This window comes from Hyperolius riggenbachi, chromosome 12 (assembly GCF_040937935.1).
Source record: "Hyperolius riggenbachi isolate aHypRig1 chromosome 12, aHypRig1.pri, whole genome shotgun sequence".
Taxonomy (NCBI): Eukaryota; Metazoa; Chordata; class Amphibia; order Anura; family Hyperoliidae; genus Hyperolius; species Hyperolius riggenbachi.
The window spans coordinates 21,283,549-21,304,254 of NC_090657.1; the positions used below are offsets into that span (position 1 = coordinate 21,283,549).

At 44.6% G+C, this 20,706-nt stretch overlaps 1 protein-coding gene across 2 annotated transcripts in view; it reads left to right on the top strand.

The window, feature by feature from the left end:
- CCDC47 (coiled-coil domain containing 47) overlaps positions 1 to 19,979 on the top strand; it is a 42,801-nt gene extending 22,822 nt beyond the window's left edge. For both annotated transcript variants that reach the window (XM_068262850.1, XM_068262851.1), the window contains exons 3-13: positions 131 to 238; positions 7,175 to 7,349; positions 8,387 to 8,508; positions 10,013 to 10,078; positions 12,365 to 12,466; positions 12,547 to 12,657; positions 12,744 to 12,829; positions 15,235 to 15,293; positions 15,370 to 15,479; positions 18,061 to 18,228; positions 19,744 to 19,979. In XM_068262850.1, coding sequence (XP_068118951.1) covers positions 131 to 238; positions 7,175 to 7,349; positions 8,387 to 8,508; positions 10,013 to 10,078; positions 12,365 to 12,466; positions 12,547 to 12,657; positions 12,744 to 12,829; positions 15,235 to 15,293; positions 15,370 to 15,479; positions 18,061 to 18,228; positions 19,744 to 19,824 — 1,188 coding nt within the window. In that variant the 3' untranslated portion in view covers positions 19,825 to 19,979. The remainder of the gene's footprint in view (positions 1 to 130; positions 239 to 7,174; positions 7,350 to 8,386; positions 8,509 to 10,012; positions 10,079 to 12,364; positions 12,467 to 12,546; positions 12,658 to 12,743; positions 12,830 to 15,234; positions 15,294 to 15,369; positions 15,480 to 18,060; positions 18,229 to 19,743) is intronic.
- The last annotated feature ends 727 nt before the right edge of the window (positions 19,980 to 20,706 follow it).

Genomic DNA, 20,706 nt, shown 5'->3' on the forward strand with positions numbered 1-20,706 from the left:
GTCAGCTCCCATAGCAGAAACTTGGAAATGGGACAACCTATGAGCCCTGGTAGAACAGCTTAAAAGAACTGCATTTCTCCTTTATCTGTGTTTTATGATGGTAACCTGAAACTGTGCATCTTGATTGCAGGAATCGGATACAGACACAGAACCATATGATGATGAAGAGTTTGAAGGTTATGATGATAAGCCTGACTCAGTCGGCAGCAAGAGCAAGGACCCCATCACCATTGTGGATGTAAGTCATTATAAAGAACAATAATTAGCCAGCCAGACATACAATATATCACAAAATAACCTTTCCATCCATACGTTTCCTCAAGGAACACTGTTGGGTTGATGCTTTGTACAAATGTTAGATTTCTTGTGTTTACAAGGTAATTCTAATCGCTCAAAGGCAGTTACAACTGATACTCCTAATGTTATGATGGCCCCAAAGTCTAGGATGATGCCAACTTAGCATGAATCCGCCATGATGAATGGGAGACGACAGTGTGTTCTAATACATTTTTGATAGTTTTACCTTCCCATACAAATTTTCAAGACTTTAGCCTTTTAGCCGTTCTGGATCACAAGTCATGTGGTGACATCACCAGGGGAACAGGAGTGGGTGTGGTCAACATGAGGTAGACATGGGAAAGGATAGGACTGAGGCAGGTAGGTGTAACTAGGCTTTCAAACCAGGAAGTCCATCCAAATTACAGGTCTTACAGGGCTTGGAGTCTCTCTAGTGGCAGCAGCCTGTACTACTAAGGTGGCAAAGCTGCACTTAGATATACCACTGTTATCGCTATCCTGTTATGGAAATCTTCTACAGCATACATGTCAAACTCCAGCCAGAATCAGATTTGGCCTGCAAGTGGTTTCCCAGCTTTGCATTATGTGTGGCCAACTGAACACATTTTATAAGTGGTCAGAAACTTGTAAATAACTCATGAAAGAATAAAGTTACGTTAAAACCATTGTTTTTCTTGTGAAATTCCCAATAAGTTTGGTGTCACATGACCCTCTTCCTATTGATAAAACTAAAGTTGGATTCAAAATGGCTGACTTCAAAATGGCTGCCATGGTCACCACCCATCTTCTCCACACATATACTAATATGCCACAAACAGGAAGTTCATATCGCCAACCATTCCCATTTTATTAAGGTGTATCCATATAAATGGCCCACCCTGTAGACCTCTATGGAAGCTACACTGGAGACAAATCCATATGGGGGAAGGAAGGGGAAAGCACTATATACCATTGAACTGTATATGGGGGGGTCACTAGACAACAGGGAACTGTTTAGAGGAAGGGGCCACTAGTGTTACGATTTGCATGGAGTTTGTGCGCTGCACCTGGAGCAAACAGAAACAACGCACAAACCCGCAACCAGGCAGAGATGTCACGGTTTAGGAAAAGACTGACAAACCAGGATTAAATGAATAATAAGAATTTATTATTAAATAACAATAGAATAATGCTGTGCATTAACCTCATGCATGAAAACAATCAGCATAGACTAGCAGGCAATGTATTCTATACACATACATGCACTGCAACCAATAATACAGGTAGATACAACAATAAGCATACAGAAAGGTATGAAAATCAGGGTTTATACAAGGACCTCTCTGCATAAGCGAGTTATGCAGAGTAGGTCCAGTGTATAGAACTGTGTGCACACGGAACCTGGATCAAAATAATAAGCACAATAGATATATATATATGCAGGATAACAATCGAGGAGGAGACACACGGATAGTCAGGCAAGCAAGGTCATACACAGGAGATCAAACAGTACAATAATCGCTAGGCAAAGAGTAGTCGGTATACAAGGCACAAGGTCAAAACACGAGAGATCAATACAGCAGGGAATCAAGGAACTAACACCAGGAACAGGGAACTCAGGTCAGGATGGCTAGGATCAGGAACAAAGAGCTAGCAAGTTCTGAGTGTTCAGGTGTGGCCTAAATACCATGCTGAAAGGCCATGTGATAGTCCAGGCCTCCTCCCTGTCTGTGGAGAGATATCCAGAGAGTCCACCCTCTGCTGGTGGGCAGAGGAAAGTTCAGGCTGTAAATTCATAGAGGCTGGTGGCATCTGCTGGTGAAGCAGAGGTAGTACATACAGGAATCTACCAGCAGATGCAGATTGTAACAACTAGACACTGGCAACGGTATGAGGGAGGGAGGACCACTAGAAAACAGGAACTATATATTGGGAGGAGGGCACTAGACACCAGGAAATTGTATGGGGGGGGGGGATTAGACAGCAGGGAACTTTATAAGGGAAAGCGGTGGCCACTAGACATTGAGGTGGGCCCACAACTTGGTCCCTGTATTCAATTTAAGCCCACTTTGTATTGGAGTATGACACCACTGCTCTACAGGATGTGTTTAAAGTACCTTAAAACAGGATTCAGTAAAAATCAAGGCAGTTACAGTATAGTGTTGTTGTTGAAACTTTTTAAAATGCGGACATTTCATCCACAAAACATATAATTTAAGCAACTGTGATCACACTGATAGTAAATTAACTACAGTGTGTGCTGATGTATTTGCAAAATGTGCTTTGTAAGTATTGTTCACTTCCACTCCTTTTCATCCTTGAGTCATTTTTATACTATAGCAAGTAGGCGCGACATGCTTTTATTTTATAACTGAGATTTTTTTAAAAAAAGTAATGTATGTATATTTATATCGTTAAAGCGGATCCGAGATTAAAAACTAACTAGAACAAGTAACTTGTCTATATATCTTATCAAAATGTTTAGATAGTTTACACAGCAAATCTAGCTGCAAACAGCTTTAATAGAATATGATTATTTAATCCTGTGATACAATGACAGCAGCCATGTTGTTTGTAAACATTACACAGAGGCAGACTTATCTGCACCTAATCCCCCTTTCTCCTCCCTCCTCCCCTCTGCCTCTGAAATCTCTGGCTAGTAATACCTCCCCCTCCTCCTGCCCAGACTGAGCTCCCATGAGCCCTTGCTACTGTCTGAAAGTGCCTTGGCTCTCTGAAAACCTGTGGGCGTGGCTTGCTTAGTTTATAGGGCATTAGAGTATTAAAACAAAAACAAAAAAGTATTTGGCTTGAAGAATGCTCTATAAACAATAGGAAAGGAACACAATTCTGCAATGAGTAAAAGTTCATCTCAGATCCACTTTAAGTACACTAACATGGTAGAGTAAACTAGAATAGAGTAATATATGAAAGACCCATTTGCTAATTTAAAAAAGAATCAGCTGCCTGGCTTTTACACCGAACCCCTGCCTGTTTTTCTTTGTCAATCACTGATGCACACCAGGGTTTTTTGTTTTTTTGGTTTTTTTTTGGTTTTTGTGTTTTTTTCATTATTAAAGCTTTATTAAGTAAAAGGTGAACGTACAAAGAATAGCTTCCACGTACAATAAAATGAAAACTGTTTTGCATAGAGTATAATTTTAAACTAGAAAACAGAATAAAACACATTATTCTAGTCCCTAGCTACAATAGCTAGATTTGGCAATGCATAACAAAAAAATCACAGTGCTGAGATCACTGAAAAGGCCCCAGTAAACTAAGTCACTGAGGTCTATATCACTGACAATAAATTTTGTAGCACTCAGTCTGCAAATAACACATTGAATTTTATTAAATCTGCATACAACCCCCCCCCCCCCATTAACCCCCATAAAACATGAGCCTTAGAATGTATTACAACCTGGCATACACAGCCGGCCGTGTCACTCTCACTGTACAGTCATACACCTCACACATTCAGATATTGCACTCCCGGGAGTAAAATCAATAGCAATATTCCTCTGTCATGTGTGGGTTGTTGCTTCAGATCCGACTAGCGTGACCACTGCTAATCATGGCAAGTGATGTATTGTCCCAGTTATTCCAGGTTAACAATCCACTTTGTATATATACTTTATGCACTATAAGCAGTTATAGTCATAGATGGACGTAGGGGGAGCGGAGATTGGCATGCAGCAGTGTTAGTCCATGCAACGGGGGCCCCCGGATGTTAATCCGATATATATTCCATACAGAAAGCATGTGTCGGCATACTTAGCAAAGCAGTGTTCAGCAAGTACTGGAGGGCTCACACCACCTCCACGCAAAGCTCCTCAACTCAGCTCCTATGCACACTCTATATGCCATGCCCGGAGGGCTCTCACCACCTCCTTAGGACATTCAGACGTTCCTGTGCGCTCCTCAGGACTCCTCCGGCTGCTGCTCACTGCTCCTCTCAACCCCTCTCACACACATCAAAGTCCACGCTGAGACGGATCCATGCGCCCTCAAAGCGCAGCGGGTGACGTCACTCCAGGCTCACTTCCGTAACTAGTATCGCCCGCCCCTCGGGCTTCCTCAGACGGTCACGTGAGCGGCACCGTCCTATTTCTTTTAAAAGCCATCCGGACTTAAGTACATCGGAAAAACAACGCGTATGCTAAAACAAAGAATACAACAACACGTGGGCAATATTAAGGAAGGGGATGAAACTAGCCCACTGGGCTTGCATTTCAGACTACTCCACCAAATGGATCCCGACTCCCTAAGGTTTAAGGGGATAATTAAGATGCCCATTCCATCAAGGGGGGGGGGGGGGGGAATCTGGATAGACGACTATGTCAGATAGAATCAACTTGGATTTTCAGACTGGCTACGGTAATCCCCAGGGGGTTAAATTCTGAACTTCCTCTGGCACCTTTTCTACCTACCTAGATATGGGAGTGAGATCTCATGAATGAGGAATGTGTGGTTATATACGAGTGCCTCTTGCTGTGCATTAATATGTTATTTTATTGACAGTGATCTTTTAAAACAATACTGGATGCTGTTATTACTGTTGGGCAACTTGAATAACGTGTGTGTGGCTAATATTGTGACCCCTAAGAAATGTTCACTCAGTGGACATCCGCTGCAGGCTTTGCATTGTTCACAGTAATATAGCTATATATACAAGGAGGTGAAATGGACATGAATTCCTCATTCTTACCTTTTGATAGATGGAAGTGATTAATCCTTATATGTGCCCATTGTGAATGGACTACTAGGAGGAGTTTCCAATGTTGCACGTATTTGCCGATATACTAACTGTGGAGGAGAGGTCGGACCAATGGTCAAAGAGTAGAGGTGGAGATATGCAGATATAGCAGGGAAGGATGGCTTTTAAAAGAAATAGGACGGTGCCGCTCACGTGACCGTCTGAGGAAGCCCGAGGGGCGGGCGATACTAGTTACGGAAGTGAGCCTGGAGTGACGTCACCCGCTGCGCGTTTGAGGGCGCATGGATCCGTCTCAGCGTGGACTTTGATGTGTGTGAGAGGGGTTGAGAGGAGCAGTGAGCAGCAGCCGGAGGAGTCCTGAGGAGCGCACAGGAACGTCTGAATGTCCTAAGGAGGTGGTGAGAGCCCTCCGGGCATGGCATATAGAGTGTGCATAGGAGCTGAGTTGAGGAGCTTTGCGTGGAGGTGGTGTGAGCCCTCCAGTACTTGCTGAACACTGCTTTGCTAAGTATGCCGACACATGCTTTCTGTATGGAATATATATCGGATTAACATCCGGGGGCCCCCGTTGTATGGACTAACACTGCTGCATGCCAATCTCCGCTCCCCCTACGTCCATCTATGACTATAACTGCTTATAGTGCATAAAGTATATATACAAAGTGGATTGTTAACCTGGAATAACTGGGACAATACATCACTTGCCATGATTAGCAGTGGTCACGCTAGTCGGATCTGAAGCAACAACCCACACATGACAGAGGAATATTGCTATTGATTTTACTCCCGGGAGTGCAATATCTGAATGTGTGTGGTGTATGACTGTACAGTGAGAGTGACACGGCCGGCTGTGTATGCCAGGTCGTAATACATTCTAAGGCTCATGTTTTATGGGGGTTAATGGGGGGGGGGGGGTTGTATGCAGATTTAATAAAATTCAATGTGTTATTTGCAGACTGAGTGATACAAAATTTATTGTCTAGATTCCATATCACTCCTCAGGCTCCCCCAATTTTGGGGTGTAACACTGCCCAAAATTACAGTGAGCGCTGGTTACCATTATTGCTGCCTGGAGGTCTATATCACTAGTCTGAACAATAACTTTGAGCCTTGGCATTCTTCCTGAATTATTTTGTGCCATCTCTGGTGCCCAATGGGAGTATAATGGCAGAGAGAAGAGAGCAGCAGTAAGTGGCTTACAGAAACAATCTACTGGATCTGTTTAAGAGCCCTAAATAATCATCTGAATATTTAAATTCCTCCCAGACTGACCAGGTGAGGATGTATCGATCGAGGCGGTCCTAAGCGGAAAGTACCACCTCCTTCATTTCCGCAAAACAAGGTCTGTCCTCTGAAAGCACTTAGAAGCGGAGGGAAACTTAGGGGATTTCCAGTGCGCTGGGATCAAAGCTCTTGCAGCATTAATGCAATGCATGCACATCGGGTATTGCAACTCCATTGGCTGCATGCTTGTTTCAGATATGGGACTCAGAAGCCAAAAGATTAGCTTCACAGCCGGATGACTGGTATTTGTGTAAAATGAATAAGATTCAGATTTCCTTTAGTAAGGCAGTGAAGGTAGCACTGGTTAATGATGTACAACATGCAGTAGTTGGAAGAGCCAGTTCTCATCTGTGGCAACAGATTCATTGTTAAGAATCCATTCTGAATGATTGATCAGTAGTGCTGCTCGTTTTCCTGTTTGATCGATCAATTTAACAGACCAGCAAAGAATCGATTTAGGTTCCATTCTGCTTAATTGATCGAAATTGGCCAATGTCTGCCTGAATCAACAAATTTACCCGTTCAAGCAGGATGGAAAATATCAGACGATTACAAAGGAATCTGATAATGTTCACTTGATTTTGGTCAGCGCAGAATCGATTTTTGGTTTCAGAGCATGGAGCCATAATATCGTTCAGATCGATTGGTGAAGGAGAATTGCCAGGATCTCGCTTGCAGTGAGTGGGCTATGAGTCTATTTACTTTCGATCGACACACTGTTTTCGCTCGCCAAATAAAGTCAATCTCTTGATGTTCTAACCTAACCTTTATTCTATAGAAGGAGCAATGGTCTTTATTGCTCATTAGTGAAATCTTTGACTTGTTTCTCATAGCCCTGATTTGTGTATGCTGTAAGGTGTGTCTTTGCATATGCTGAGCTCTGTTTCTTGCTTGTAGGTCCCTGCTCACCTACAGAACAGCTGGGAGAGCTACTATATGGAAATCCTCATGGTAACTGGCCTTCTAGCATACATCATGAACTATATCATTGGCAAGAACAAGAACAGCCGCCTGGCACAGGCCTGGTTCAACTCTCACCGAGAGCTTCTGGAGAGTAACTTCTCCCTGGTGGGTGAGTATCAGTTTCATTGCATGTGTGAGAGCCGTTGTGCAGTGATTGGCGTTGTTGTTATACGTATCTCGCCACGACGCAATTGTGTGACGCCGCCTGTTGGTACACAGATCAGTGAATAGGCACTCGGTTCCCAATCTCCGATCTAAAAGCCTGTGATCTATGATCACCAGCATCAATGAGATGCCGGTGGTCATTGCCAAAAGTGAAAGTGAAGAACACACGAGTTACTTCCTGTAATACATGTATGCCGTTCACAGTAAACTTAAAGAATAAAATGGGGGAAGGACATCTAGTGGCCTAATAGTAAAATTACACCTACATGCATCCTTTTAAATAAAATTACATAAAATACCCCATTAAATAACTCCTTACCTCCCCTCCCATACTTACCAAAATAAAACACTTTTATTAAAATAAAAGTTATTTTAAAAAAAAAACATAAATACTTACATTTGGCACTCAACTTTTTAATATGTATGTCATGAAGGTATATTTCTGTTATTTTTGCAAATAAAGGCTTGTAATTAGCGACAGGTGCAAAACTAAAAAAAATACACCTTTATTTCCAAATAAAATATTGGTGCCCTACATTGTGATAGGGACATAATTTAAACAGTGTAACAACCGGTACAAATGGGCAAATAACATAATTAGGTTTGCATTACAGAAGCATGTATTATTTTAAAACTGTAATGGCTGAAAACTGAGAAAAAACACATTTATTTTTGAAAATGTTTCTTATTATTCCCGTTAAAATGCATTTAGAAGAAAATAATTTTTAGCAAAATATACCACCCAAAGAAAGCCTAATCGGTGGCGAAAAAAAACAAGATATAGATAATTTTGTTGTGATGGGTAGTGATAAAGTTGAAGGCAAATGAAAGGGAGGAGAGCTGCACAGTGCTTTTGCTGATTTCCGGCGAATAGCAAAGGGCTGAAATGCTGCAGAAAAGTGGCCCAGTGTGAATGGGCTGCTAGTAATAAGGATTACAGAATCAGTATTGTCAGCTGATCTATTCTCTTTCTGTTTGTAGGAGATGACGGGACGAGTAAAGAAGCAGTCAGCACTGGAAAGCTTAACCAAGAGAATGAACACATCTACAATCTGTGGTGCTCAGGGAGACTGTGCTGCGAGGGCATGCTGATTCAGCTTAAGGTGCTGCTCTGATCTGTCATGACCATTTGTTACTTGTCATGGTGTATTTTTAATAAAATTCAAAAAAAGCTTTATGGACACCAGAAGTGAGACTGATAAGGAGGCTACCATATTTATTTCCTTTTAAACTAAGCAGATTGTCCTGCTGATCCTCTGCCTCTAATACTTTTAGCTATAGACCCTGAACAAGCATGCAAATCAGGTGTACTGTCTTAAAGTGTACCTGAGATGGGGCCACATAAAACATTTATACATACCTGGGGATTCCTCCAGGCTGATCGCTTCCACACTGTCCTTCTTCTGACTCCCAGTTCGTCCACAACTGGTCCCGGAAAATCCTCTAGTTGCAGCCAGTCGGTGCAGGTGTAGTCCGGCCAGGCACACTCCCCCATCTCGCTCCTGTCGCTGGTAGCGTACTGCGCAGGCGTAGAACGCTCCCTTCAGCTGGAGCGTGTGCAGCCAGGCTGCTCATGCAGTTGGCCTCTGACTTTCTAAGACCAATTGCAGATGAACGGGGAGTCAGAGGATGGTGCAGGAGTGATCAGCCTGGAAGGGGCTAGAGGAAGCCCCAGGTATGTATATTTTGTTTTAGCTCCATATTTCTTTCAGCTGCACATTTCCATGCACTTTTGTATGTATTGCATTACATTGGGAAAAAACTTTCTGTTAAAGGGATACTGTAGGGGGGTCAGGGGAAAATTAGTTGAACTTACCCGGGGCTTCTAATGGTCCCCCGCAGACATCCTGTACCAGCGCAGCCACTCACTGATGCTCCGGCCCCGCCTCCGGTTCACTTCTGGAATTTCTGACTTTAAAGTCTGAAAACCACTACGCCTGCGTTGCTATGTCCTCACTCCCGCTAATGTCACCAGGGGTGTACTGTGCGGGCACAGACCTTACTGGGCCTGCGCAGTATGCTCCTGGTGACATCAGCGGGAGTGAGGACACAACAACGCCGGCACAGTGGTTTTCAGACTTTAAAGTCTGAAATTCTAGAAGTGAACCGGAGGCGGGGCCGGAGCATCACTGAGTGGCTGCGCAGGTACAGGATGTCTGCGGGGTACTATTAGAAGCCCCGGGTAACTTCAACTCATTTTCCCCCAACCCCCACCTACAGGATTCCTTTAAACCACAAACGTGCACTCCACCCACCATAGGGAAACATGGGAATTCTTAGTTACCCCTGCATTGTGCATGTGTTGTGCTAAAACGCACTGAAACATACTCTTTGTAAACTAGCCCTCGGCATTATGGGGAAAAGATGTACATTTGTTTTCAAATGCAACTGTTGCATTAATCTTGCATATGGCCAGAGGTTGTCTGACTGAATTTGAGTCTGTAGTGTGAAATAGCTCTTTAGAAAGGAAAAAAAAAAAGCCACCAAAAATTCCAGGCTTAGATTTATCAAACGTTTTATTTTGTCCATTCCGATGGTGAGCAGTGCAAATGATCTGCTTCTGTTGTCCTTGAAGCTGACTACTTCTCTCTGTTACTTATCTCACAGTTTTTGAAACGCCAGGACCTGCTGAATGTGTTGGCCAGGATGATGCGCCCAACTTGTGATCAAGTGGTGAGTATCGTCTGACAGCTTCAGTCACAGTTCAGTAGAACCCACAATTTACGGTTTCCACCACATAAGCACTCCAAACAACCCAAGAATTTTCTTTTCTTGGCCATAACTTCAAGGTCTCCAGGGTCTTCTGGCAGTAAAGCCTTCTTGGACGGGGTTTTCTGTACATACCAGTCACCAACTCCCATGGCCTTGGCATTTTTCCAGTCTCCATTTATTGGCCATGAAGGGGTGTGGATATATAGCAGGGTTGGCTACACTGCACAGGGTATATAGCATCATGGAAAGCGGATCGGGTGATTTGGGCGCAGGGATTAGCAGACCTTTAATAGACCCCTGAAAGAAGTATCAGTAATGCAGCAACCAGGTAGTGCGGTGGGCGCCCAATGTGATACTAATAGCATTAGAGGCTCCTTCACTAATGTCTCCAACCCCTACCTCTACATCACAGGTGTCAAACACAAGCGGCCCTCCTTGCCATTTTAGGTGGCCCTCAAGAGCTTCAAATATTCATCATTGTAAGCAGTAAAAGAACAGCACGCTGCCTTCCCATGCAGAGTAGCAGATAGGTGATTGGAACATGGTCAGTGTGAGCTGGTGTGCAGCAATACCCCACTTAACCCTTGGATCCTAACCCCCAGGTAACTGAGAAAACACACATAAACATATGACAGCGCTCATAGGCTGCAACTACAATTGTAGACCAACAGAGGCATGCAGAGCCCCACAGGGCTAAATACATGCCTTGAATGCAAATCGGATGCAAATCATGTACTAGTCCTAATCTATAATTTGAATGCACATGGATGCAGCTAGCCATAAGTATACTTACATAAGTTTTGTACAGCAGGAGACATTGGCAGCGCTTCCAAACAGAGGCTGCACCCGAATTGACTACCTGCAATAGATGTGCAGAGCTCCACAATTGTGGACTAAAATACACAACATGCATTCAAAACAGGTACAGCAAAGGAGGACGTTCGCTTCAGTATAAATAATATGTGCACAAATTATTCCCTACTAGACTTCCCTCCTGCTACACATATACACCTACACACCATCTCCCCACATGGCAGAGTAGGACAGCGGAGCAATGTCAGACTTACCAGCTCCAGCGATGCATTGTGTCGCTTCTGTTCTTCCCAGCAGCCACGCACTCAGTGTTTCCATACCTCCAGCTTCCAATCATGTTGCATGCATTGAGAACCAGAGGTATGCTGCACATAGCGTGTCTGTTAGAAGATTAGAGGAAACCTGATGCAGAGCTGGATCAGGTTAATATTCCAGTGCACCACTCTGCAGAAGGGGGAGGAGCAGGCATCCTACGGTTGCTATAGTTATGCCACTTACCGTATGTTTAATAAATGTTTAATCTTAAAAAATAATTTGACCCACGACTTAGAAAATGTTTTAGATTTTGGCCCCTTACGCAATTGAGTTGAAACCCCCTGCTCTAGGTTGTAGGCTTGCAAGGGCAGGGAGCCCCCTCTAGTGTCTCTTATTCTGATGTAACTCCTCATATGAACGTGCACCAGTATTGGTGAGGTCTCAAACCACTCAACGTTTGTATTTTTATTGCTGGATGTCCTAATTGTGAAGAGTTCTGAACCTCCCGTCCATCTATGTTCCCCACTATTTCTTTTGGACTACGTACATCGCTACAGAATATTTTGCCGTTCTATAAATAAAAATAATAATAATGGTAACCAACTGGCTAGAGAAGTAGCCAACGGATACTGGGTAGGGAAGGAAGAAGGAGCTACAATTTCACAATACAATAGCGGTTATATTGGTAAAGTAAATTACCAATATATTAACCAGCGGCACCATTCAATGCCTAACTCATGCAATATGTATGCCATGAAAAGGACTGTGGCAGTGCGGCATGTAACCTCTCTCCAGTGTAGGGCTAAGGAGGAAGGTGTGGATGGGAGGGAAACAGAAATGTTGTCTAAATAGCAGGGCTCAGTTTTGTTAGTCCAGACACCTCTGGAGACCTGACTGATTAGACAGAGGCAGACCACAGTCCTAAGAGTTTAGGTGGCTGAAATGAAGTATTTTCACAGCTGTGGGTAAAGTCTCTATCAGGATCTCTGTATTGTAACTGCCATTTGCAGAGATGGATAAAGGCTGTGATACCATCAGGCAGTATTTACATCTTCATCTTGGGGATCCATATATACTGTCTGTCTGCTCTGTGGCCCATGCTGGTTTATATACAGGTTTCATGTATCACTGTTGGGGTATCCATTAAAGATACAAATATGTTTTCTGCTTCTCTTTCAGCAAGTCAAAGTAACAATGAATGATGAGGACATGGACACTTATGTGTTTGCTGTGGGCACTCGGAAGACCCTTGCTCGGCTGCAGAAGGAGATGCAGGACTTGGTAAGGGTCTCAGGCCTGATGGGTGGCAGGTATTTCTGGGTAATTACTGTGCTGCTGATAATTCTATTCTTCTCCTACAGAGTGAGTTCTGCAGTGATAAGCCCAAGTCTGCAGCCAAGCTGGGACTCCCGGAGTCTCTGGCCATCTTGTCCGAGATGGGGGAGGTGACGGACGGTGTCCTGGACACCAAGGTGAGGACCTGTTTCCTTTATAGCCATTCTCTTTCCTTCCCTCTGCTGAGACTGCTACATGTTCTCTCCTTCTATATCTTCCACAGATGGTTCATTTCCTAACACATTATGCTGATAAGATTGAATCCATCCATTTCTCGGACCAATTTTCTGGTCCAAAAGTTATGCAAGAGTAAGTACTTCTGTTTCTTATATTGTGTAGGTAGCCGTAAACTAGTTAATGGACTACTGTAGGGGGGTAGAGGGAAAAAGAGCTGAACTTACCCGGGGCTTACCCGTCTAATGGTCCCCTGCAGACATCCTGTGCCCGCGCAGCCACTCACCGATGCTCCGGCCCCGCCCCTGGTTCACTTCTGCGATTTCCAACTTTAAAGTCGGAAAACCACTGCACCTGCGCTGCCGCGTCCTCACTCCCGCTGATGTCACCAGCAGTGTATTGTGCAGGCCCAGTTTGGTCTGCGCCTGCGCAGTACGCGCCTGGTGACATCAGTGGGAGCAAGGACACGGCCGCGGAGGCGCAGTGGTTTTCCAACTTTAAAGTCTGAAATTCCAGAAATAAATCGGGGCCGGAGCATCGGGGAGTGGCTTCGTGGGCACAGGATGTCTGCGGGGGACCATTAGAAGCCCCGGGTAAGTTCATCTGATTTTTCCCTCTACCTTCTTACAGTAGTCCTTTAAAGAGAACCTGTACTGAGTAAAAATATTTAAAATAAACACATGAGGTAACTTCAAATGAACATTACATAGTTACCTTGTCATCAGTTCCTCTCAGAAGCGCACCATTTTCTTCTGACAATAATCCCTTCCAGTTCTGACAATATTTTGTCAGATCTAAAATATATCAGTTGCTGTCAGTAAAATATCAGTTGCTGTCAGTTATAGCTGAGAGGAAAACTGAGGTACCAGGTAATGTCCATGTTTCCCTATGGCTCAAGTGGGCAATGTTACAGTTTAACTGTGTGCTGACCAGAAAGCTGTTATGGGTAATGGCCATTTTCAATATGGAGGACGGAAAATTCCCTTGATCACAGTGAACAAACAGGACGCGGCACAGGAGAAAGACACTGAGGAGTAGACTACATGGAAGGTAAGTGTGACCCGTGTATGCTTATTTTGACTTTTCATTTTCAGTTCAGGTTTTCTTTAAGTCTGAAATGTAACGTATAAGTAGTTCTTGTTTACCATGTGGAGCCAGCAGGTAAAGCTCCTAAACAAAGACTGACCTCTGTAGGATTATTAAAATGTTTGTATTTTTAGGACTTTACACAGATTCTTTTCCCATGACAATGGGCAAACACGGACTACATAATTTGTAAATTAACATTGAATAAAATAGCTTTTTTATTTTTTACTTTAAATTATTTTCACTACAGTTCCCCTGGAAGTATTCATTAAAGGACTGTAATGTTCTAAAACAAAAGTTAGATACACACCTAAGAGGAGGGGTCTGGATCCTTTAGAGCCTCCACGTTTCTCTCTGCGCCGTCTCGTTTCACCGCCAGCCCCCCCTTCGAGGCAGGGAACACAGCTCCCTGCACACTGCATGCGATTCCGATTTGTAATCATTTTTTACATGCGATTCCAGTTTTTAATCGTTACTGCATGCTGCATTTTTTTTTCCTGCGTTTTTCTGTTGATAGCATTCATGGAAAATCAGAATCGCAAATCGGATTTGCAGTGTGCAGAAAGCCTTAAACTGAGAACTCGTTAATCAATGGGTTAGTTCACATGTTTTTTTTGTACGCAGAAAAAAAACTGACATCCATTAGCTGCTGTAAAAAAAAAAAGTGTGTGGTTCTCTGCATACAAACATGCAGAAAATGCATGCAGAAAAATGCGCACAAAAAACGAAGACATTTGTGTCCCCTGCCTTAAAGAGGATCTGTAACATGAAAAGATCCCCTGGGGGGTACTCACCTCGGGTGGGGGAAGCCTCCGGATCCTAATGAGACTTCCCACGCCGTCCTCCATCCGTCAGGGGTCTCGCTGCAGCCCTCCGTGGAGTCCGTGCAGCGGTGACGTCAATATTTACCTTCCTGGCTCCTGCGCAGGCGCTCTGATGGCTGTCGGCTCCGAACTACACGGAAATACCAGATCGCCGTCGGGTCCGCTCTACTGCGCAGGCGCAAGTTTCCTGCGCCTGCGCAGTAGAGCGGACCCGAATGAGATCGGGTATTTCCGTGTAGTTCGGAGCGGAAAGCCGCCACAGCGCCCCCGCTGGAGCCAGCAAAGGTAAATATTGAACTGACAGTCGGCACAGTCGCCGGCTGTTCGGAGGGCTGCAGCGAGACCCCCGTGGGACAGAGGACGGCGTGGGAAGCCTCATTAGGATCCGGAGGCTTCCCCCACCCGAGGTGAGTACCCCCCAGGGGATCTTTTTAATGTTACAGAGTCTCTTTAATGTTCCGTAGATGAGAGTTTGGAACAAGGGGACGCAGAGAGGAACGGGGTGCTCTGAGGCAGGTCTTCCCAACTCTGTCCTCAAGTACCATCAACATACATGTTTTGTGGAAATCCACATCAGCTAATTACCTCTGACAGAAATGTTTTCAGCTCACACTGTCTTCTCTTTTTCAGGGAGGGGCAGCCACTGAAACTGCCAGAGACTAAGAAGACACTTCTGTTTACATTTAATGGTAAGGATAGAAGGCAGTGTGCTATAAATCAGGTGACACCCCTTGTTCTGTAGTGACTCATTATCTCTTCTGGCAGTGCCTGGAGGAGGAAACGCAAGTGTAAAGGACATGGAGGCCCTTCTGCCACTGATGAACATGGTGATGTACAGCATTGAGAAAGTGAGGAAGTTCCGTCTGAACAGAGAGGTGAGCGCACACATATTCTTGTACAGCATGTGTGACTCCCCACACATCTGTCTGTCTACATGTGCACCATCTTCCATTCCCCGACAGCCACTATTATGGAACACTCCCCATATGGGGAGGTTCATTTTAAAAGGGGTTTAATTATAGATGCTCAGTTTGCTTTAATATAAACAGTGCGTAGAAAGTAGTAGACAAAGGGGCAGATTAACGCCTTCCTGACCGCCTAACGCCGATAGGTGGCAGCCCCAGGACCGCCCAACTCTGAAAGGTGTCAAGTCCTGGGGCGGGGTCTTACAGGGGATTGCGTGCACCAATGCGCGCGCATCCCCGCTTGAGTGACAGAGGTCTACCAGCAGTGAACGCCGCTAGTAGACTGTTAGACGCCGAAACCGCCATCTATTTACATTGTACAGCGCTGCAATCTACTGCAGCGCTGTACTGGGGACAGCCGTGTCACACGGCAGGTCCATAGAGTCTCCGATCGCAATCCCCTCTCATAGGCTAATGCCTATGTGTGAGGATCGCTCTGATTGGCTGTCGGGGGAGGGAAGGAAGTGGTAAAAATAAATAAAAAAAATAGACAAATTTATTTAAAAAAAAAATACAAATAAATACAAAAATAAACAAACATTACACCAGCGATCAGAGCCCCCCAACAGAAAGCTCTGTTGGTGGGCAGAAAAGTGTGTGGGGGGGGGGATTTACTTGTGTGCTAAGCGATATGGCTCTGCAGCAAGCTATTAAAGGGACTCCGAGCACCTCTCATGGGTATGCCTAGAGACTCCGACCAGAACTGCAAAGAGTACTTAGATGCATACCTTCCTGTAGCTTGTGCTCTCCTCTTTCATTTGATGCCTGAATCGCCATTCTACACCAAATAGTTTTCGTTCGATTTCAGTTTAGACATCGCGGCTGCCATCGTGGCTATGTTATAACTTCCGGGTCACCACTGTCTTCTCTGTTAGAGAAGTGCATCACTGAATGAAGCAGGAAGAGGAAGTGACACGCATGGCCATTGCAAGAGGCTCCTCCAGAGGGGTCATAGCAAGACTTTGTTGGAAGTCGTCTGGCTTAAAGGCATGCCCATGAGAGGTGCTCGGAGTCCCTTTAAAGCTGCAGAGCACTAAATTGTAAAAAAATAGCCTGCTCACTAGGGGGGTATAAGCCTGAACCGGTTAATGAGGCTGCGTTGCTACAGCAGTGCGATCTCCATGACAGCAGCGCGAGCTAAATACAGGGCTGCATGCTGCGCGCGGTCATGCAGCGTAGCATGCCGTCTTTAGTTACGCGTCCTGTTTACATAGTAACACGTGCTGCTGGGTGCTGTGAAGTATCACGATTGCAATACATCACTAGAGCAGCTGCTATTTTGTTATTTAACATAGTTACTAATATAGTAACTTAACTAAATGTTAATTCACATAGTAGCAGCCGCTGTAGTGAAGTATGGCGGTCGCGATAACTCAGCACCCAGGAGTTCGCATGACTATGATAACAAGGTGCATAACTAAGGAAGGCACGCTACACTGCATGACCAAGTGTAGTGTGCAGCCCTGTATTAGCTTGTCCTGCTGTCATGGAGATCGCACTGCTATAGCAGCGCAGCATCATGAATCTGCCCCAAAATCCCTTTTTACAAATCAAATGTGCATGCCAGTGCACTACAGCTTGTTTCCTGCCCTCTAGATTTAGCTGGTGGGTGGGTGGGTCGATAAGGAGTGACTTTGTGACTCCCAAAGTAGGAAAAACATTAGAGGTCATACAAACTTTCCCAACATTACAGTATTCTTCAAATGTAGTTATGCTCCCTGACAATTAGAAGGTGACGTGCCAGGCTGGAAGGACAACCAATCCCATCAGATATGCAGTAAAGCAGTCGGCACCGTCTTCAGTTGCTATTATTTATTCAGCTTAGTCATGTAAATACACAACGTTTCGGAGCGCAGCTCCTTTCCCAAGTGATGACTGTCTGACCACAAAAGTGAACACAGGTCTCCTTTATAGCATCATGATCCTGCCCCAAAATCCCTTTTTACAAATCAAATGTGCATGCCAGTGCACTACAGCTTGTTTCCTGCCCTCTAGATTTAGCTGCGGGGTGGTTCAATAAGGAGTGACTTTGTGACTCCCAAAGTAGGAAAAACATTAGAGGTCATACAACCTTTCCCAACATTACAGTAATAAAACATGGTTGGAGGTGGTAGCACAGGCCAGAGAAAGGGGTATTATTGCTTTAGTTTGGTGCAGAGTTCTCTTCCCAGATCATCCATGTTGAGTTTTATGCATAAGAGATGAGCAGAGGCTGGTGTCAGGCACTATACTAGCACAAGCTGCTATGAACATGTATTTCACAGAAATTGAGATTTCAAAACCTCACATTCTGAATGAGAATAGTCTTCATTCTTTAATGGATGATAACCAGGCCTTGATTTTCTTTACTAAAGAGAAGATGTCTCCATAAACTGCATCATAGAGTTGCCAGTCTGACCATCAGCTCTGCGCAGATTTCACATTCTTATTTGTGTCCACAGTGACGTCAGCAGGTGGGCTCTCTAAATCTGTCCTTGTACATTTACCTCAGGGCAAGCAGAAAGCTGATAAGAACCGCTCTCGGGTGGAAGAGAATTTCCTGAAACTCACCCATGTGCAGCGCCAAGAGGCAGCCCAGAGCCGGAGGGAGGAGAAGAAACGTGCAGAAAAGGAACGCATCATGAATGAGGAAGATCCAGACAAACAGCGCCGCCTGGAGGTAAGGACAAGCCATGGATAGAGATATTTATTTATTTTTTATACTGTTTCGAATCATGCAGTGTGGAGCACAGGCTGTGTGTGTGTGTTAATCTGGTGGCTTTTCAGTTTGGACTTAAAGAGAACCCGAGGTGTGTTTTAAAGAATGTTATCTGCATACAGAGGCTGGATCTGCCTATACAGCCCAGCCTCTGTTGCTATCCCAAACCCCCCTAATGTCCCCCTGCACTCTGCAATCCCTCATAAATCACAGCCGTGCTGTGAGGATGTGTTTACATCTGTAGTGTCAGTCTCAGCTGCTCCCCCGCCTCCTGCATAGCTCCGGTCCCTGCCCCCGTCCCTTCCCTCCAATTAGCAGGGAGGGAAGGGATGCAGGCGGGGACTGGAGTTCTGCAGGAGGCGGGGAGAGCAGCAAACTGACACTATAGAGATAAACACAGCCAGCTCTGACAAGCTGTTTGTCAGCAGCGTGGCTGTGATTTATGAGGGATTGCAGAGTGCAGGGGGACCTTAGGGGGGTTTGGGATAGCAACAGAGGCTGGGCTGTATAGGCAGATCCAGCCTCTGTATGCAGATAATATTCTTCAAACCCACCTCAGGTTCTCTTTAAATGCTTCCAGGAATGGAGATGTCCTGATTGGGTGTGACTGGGAGTTCCAAAGTGTAGAGGCAGCATAACAGAAGGCTCTGTCTCCAAAGGTTTTGAGGTGGACTCTGGAGATGACCAAGGTATTAGATCCTTTTGATATAAGATTTGAGGGGGGTGATGATGATGCAGTTACATCAAGTCGTTCAGGTATCCATTGTCCAGATTGTGCGATTGTGAATTTTGAATGTCAGTAAGCCCATCTTAAACAGAATTCTCCATTTGATTGGTAGCCAGTGGAGTGAGTTGGTGTTATGTGGCAATGCGGGGTTGGCTTGTTAACAGCCTTGCAGCAGCATTATGTACTATTTGCAGGCAGTGCAGGTCTTTGTTTGGAAGTCCTGTATAGAGAACCTTGTAGTATTCCAACTGTGATGTGATGATGGCATGAACCAGGGTTGAAAGATCTGCTGGAGGCATGAGGTGCTTAATGTTTGCAATGTCCCTTAGGTGAAAGAAGGAATCTTTCACAACCGCTGAGATTTGATTCCTGAAGCTTAATTCTCCATCAATCAGTACACCCAGGCTGCGCACAAACTTTCAGGTCTGAACTCCCTATCCTTAGTGGTGCTGGCTGGGTCTCTGGGACAGGAGCTGCTCTGCTGTCGAACGCTGAGCTCCAGTAGCAAGAACCTCAGTTTTGTCAGCATTTAGTACATTACGCCTACGATGATAATTGGCTTCCTTAGTGCGTAGCTTCCAGTGAAGGTATTATTTGTGTCATATACTTAGTTTGAATTGAACAGGTGTGTGACTACGTTCTTGTGTTGGAGTGGAAGGATCCACAAGCCGTGCAGTGCAGATTTTGTTCCGCTATGATCTGTGTTGTAGTTGTGCCATGCTGAATTCTGTTTCCTGCATCTGTCTCAGGAGGCCGCACAACGCCGCGAGCAGAAGAAGATGGAAAAGAAGCAGATGAAGATGAAACAAATTAAAGTGAAGGCCATGTAGAGGGAACCATGCTGCTCTGACTCCCACCCCCCTGACACTCCCTCCACTTGCAGAGGATCACTGAAGCCTCATTCAGCCACAACAAGCTGGGATCAGTTCCTACCAATGCTTCCAGTACATTAAGGGTTAATTTCTATAAATATTTTTTACATCTATGGTGTCCTCTTTGACTAATACTTCCTGCTTGCTGACCCCATGAGGTTAGTCTCACGCTTACAACCCCACAGGGAAGCCCTAGTCTATCTGCTTGTGTTTTAGAGACCATGTTTATCTGCTCATAGAGTAAGGCCACAGAGACTCTATTTACAACACTATAGATAACCACTTGTCTCCATGTGATGCAGGCAGCCATTTTGTTGTAGATTTTTAAAGAATGGTGTCCATTGAGACACAATCTGCATCTCAGTAATGTAAATGCAAAGGCTGATGCTCTACTGTTAACTCCTAGCAACCATTTCCATAGCAACATCTGGTAACACCGACTCGTGAGCTGGGATTGGTTGACTTGGTTCACTCCGGTGTTAAAGGGTATCCTACTAGTTCCAGTAGCAGAAATAAACATTTGGGGCTTTTCTGCTAACCTGCACAATGGAAGGAGTTGAGGGGGGTTGTGTCCTCTCTGTTTTTTAATACACATTAACTTTTCCTTTTTTGGTTTAATAGCGAACTGCCACAGGATTTTATAGATATAATATAAAAAAGTATTTAATTTATTACAGAATATTTCTGAAAACTGTATAAAACAAGGTGGAAGTAGTATTATTGACAGGGTATTTGTCATTAAGGGGCAGTAGAAGGTGTGCGAGTGGGCTTCAGATGTCAATGGCAGCCATTCACATTGTAAGATATAATGGATCTGATTTTACTAAGAGATCTCCAAAC